The sequence below is a fragment of the Amblyraja radiata genome, chromosome 29 (genome assembly GCF_010909765.2).
Source record: "Amblyraja radiata isolate CabotCenter1 chromosome 29, sAmbRad1.1.pri, whole genome shotgun sequence".
Classification (NCBI taxonomy): Eukaryota; Metazoa; Chordata; class Chondrichthyes; order Rajiformes; family Rajidae; genus Amblyraja; species Amblyraja radiata.
In genome coordinates, this window is record NC_045984.1 from 29514034 (window position 1) to 29517284 (window position 3251).

The window sequence follows — 3251 nt, forward strand, 5'->3', positions numbered from 1 at the left end:
TCTTCAGAAGAAGGGTCCCGTCCCAAAACCTCGCTCATTCCTTCTCTCCAGAGATGCTGCCTGTCCCGCTGAGTTACTCCAGCTTTCTGTGTCTATCACAGTCTGTGTGGGAATGGGAAGTGTTGTCTACCAACCTATTTCTGACAATGAAGGAGGCAGCATGGCTAACAAAGTGAATACAAAGTGCTGGAATAACTCAGGGGGTCAAGCAGCATCTCTGGAGATCATGGATAGAAGACATTTCGGGTCTGAAGAAGGATCCCAACCTGAAACATCACCTTTCCATGTTCTTCAGAGATGCTGCCTGTCCTGATGAGTTGCACCAACACTGTGTCCTTTTGACAGTATTTAGTTGGTGTTTGTAATATTCAACATCATGCTGGTCGTGGCCTCAACCCAAAACCTCACCTATCAATGCCTTCCAAAGATGTTGTCGGAGCTACTGAGTTATTCCAGCACCATTTTTGTTAATAAACAAACCCCATCCCGGTTCCCCGACTAGTTGCACAGTCTTCCTGATTTAATTTTACTGATTGTATGCCTCGTTGTCACCTTCTCCAGAGCTAACAATGATCCATTCGACATTTTCCTTAATCAACGTCCCCTTTGATATCTCGTTCTCACACCTAACCCTTCCATATCTCTATGTCACCCTCCCCCTTGACTCTGAAGGGTCTCGACCAGAAAAGTCACCCATTCCTTCTCGCCAGTGACGCTGCCCCTCTTGCTGAGTTACTCCAGCAATTTGTGTCTATCTTCTGTGCAAACCAGCATCTGCAGTTCCTTCCTACAACAACCATGTCAACTGCAAGGAATGACAGATAACAAAGTGCTCTGAGCATCAGACTGCATTGCAGCTATAATACAACATTAGCAACAACACTTGAAAATGTTTGATCAACCTCTCAAGACAGCCACATGCACACAATACCAAAAATACTTGGTCACAGTAGCTTATCAATTCTCATCAGAAAGTACCAACGCAGCTTCGCCTTCCCATCTCCCAGCTTCAGGCTTAGAATGAGAATGATTATATGTTTATGTGATAGGAGCAGAATTAGGCGATTTGGCCCATTAAGTCTACTCCGCCATTCAATCAAGGCTGATCTATCTTTCCCTCTCAACCCCATTCTCATGCCCTCTCCCCATAACCTCTGATACCCTTACTAATCAATTGCTTTCTGCAATTAAATGCAAAACAAATCTAACATCTTAGACATAAAATACTTTTATTCAAAAAAATCACATTGTGGCAATACATATCGGAATGTATAGCAACCAGGAATCTAATCAGACTGTTCCCATTACTGTATATAAATAGATTATCTTTCAATTGGTAAAAACATACATTCGAACAATATTGTAACAGAGTCATATGCTTATTTACAATTATTTATAAAAGTTTGCACCTGAATGCAAACACGAACACTGCACAAAACGAGCAGGCATCTGATGTTAAGAGTCTGCGGGTGGTTGAAGGCCACAGCTATAGTCCATGCATCAGCTTTCGACAAACAGCAGAGACCAACACACTGAGCGCGTGGAACAGGGACTCAGACATGCAGTGCCAGACACATCTATTGGCTTTTGGTCAATTGAACTCAATCAAGTTACTGTCAATGTAAGTCAATATTGATCTGTCCCCTCAGACAGCACTATCCAAGAGTTCTTCCAACTCAACTTCAGTGGTGGTAAAACAGGAGGCATGGTCCACACCCCTTCAGTCATGTTGGTCAGGCGAGGCAAACCATGGATCTGGGGGACTTATAGATGGCCCACACGGGAGGCGAATGCACAGAACCCAGGGAGACGTGCTCCACAAGTCTAATGGGCTTTCACCCGGTTAACAGATAGTCGCGGACTGGATTGTCCCCCAGGCATCTTGAAGGGTTCAAAACGAGGGTTCCTCTGATGGCTTGCGTGTGGTGTCCTGTCCCGGGTTTCGGGCAAGGACCCGAGGCGGGGAGGGGGGGGCGGAAGGGTTCCTCGGATGGTCCACGGGGTAGAAGGTGTGCCAGACCTGGGGCTAGTAAGCTTGAACCTGCGGACTCAGTAGCAACTGGCAGCCGCTGTTGACATGGGTCAACACCTTCTGTTTGAGCTGGGCCACCTGCTCCCGCAGCAGGCTGGCGGTGGAGGCTAGCTCCGAGTTCTGGCACTTGAGTCCCTTCACTTTGTCCTCCAGCCGGGAGATGCGCTCCAGCTTGCGTTTCCTGCACTTGGAGGCGGCGATGCGGTTCCGCAGGCGCTTCCTCTCCGCCTTGATGCGCTCCTGTGTGTCCATGTCGATGGGCGAGACGGGCGGGGTGTCGCCGAGACCCGACACGTCGGGCACGGTCTGCGGCTCGTCCTTGGGGGCTTGGAGCCGGCCCTGCGGGCACAGATGGTGGCCGAGCGGTGGGTAGGAGATGGCGGGCGGCTCCGGGCTGTAGCTGACGGCCGGCGCCGGACCCGGAGTCCCGCTGAACGGGCTGAGGTTGGTGTAGACGGGGGGCTCGGGGTGTGGCAACCCGCCAGAGTTGCCTCCGGCTCCCGAAGCCGGACCGCCGGGGGCAGGGAGCGGAGCCTGCGGGCCAGGCGGGCCGTTCAGCTGGTTCTGTTTGTGGAGATCCTCCAGGGCTTTGACGAAACCCTCGGCGAACGAGTTCTGCTCGTCGGTCACGCTGCGGGGGAAGAGGTTCTGCCCCGGCCCGGGGCTGGTGGTCACCAAGCCGCTCGACTGGATGATGAGGCGTTCGAGGTCGGGGGAGGCGAGCTTGAGGAAGCTCAGGTCGGGCGAGTTGAGCGGAGCTTCGGCGTCTCGCTGGCTCTTGAGGCCGTTGTCGGACACGGGCAAGCTCAAGCTCTTCTTCATGCTGTACACCGTGCTCAAGGTATCGTCATGGTAGAAGGGCGTTTCCATGCCGGGTCCAGATTGCCGGCTGGGGAAGGACGGGGGATCGAACCCGGGTCTCCACGTCTCGGCTCTCGGTTCTCAGCTCGCCGTGCGTCCGTCCACCACGTCCCAGGGCCACTCCGCTCACGGCCGCTCGCCCGCCGCCGGCCCCTTTATATACACTCGCCCACGTGTTCGCCCCATTGCATGATGTCACCTTCGCGCCCTCCTATTGGACGCCGGTGACGTCGTCGCCTCCGGCTGCTTTGCATGCGGCGCGGCCATTGGCCGCCCGTTGCCATGCCGACGCATTGTGTACTCCAAATAGGGTGACGTAATGGTTTCGGGGAGGACCGCGTCGGGGCACGTGACCCGC

At 53.5% G+C, this 3251-nt stretch overlaps 1 protein-coding gene across 1 annotated transcript; it reads right to left on the reverse strand.

The window, feature by feature from the left end:
* Nucleotides 1–1210: 1210 nt before the first annotated feature.
* On the reverse strand, nucleotides 1211–3037 carry jund (JunD proto-oncogene, AP-1 transcription factor subunit). The gene has a single exon (XM_033047094.1). The coding sequence runs from the start codon at nucleotides 2900–2902 to the stop codon at nucleotides 2027–2029; it is 876 nt and encodes a 291-aa protein (XP_032902985.1). The 5' UTR covers nucleotides 2903–3037; the 3' UTR covers nucleotides 1211–2026.
* Between the last annotated feature and the right edge of the window lie 214 nt (nucleotides 3038–3251).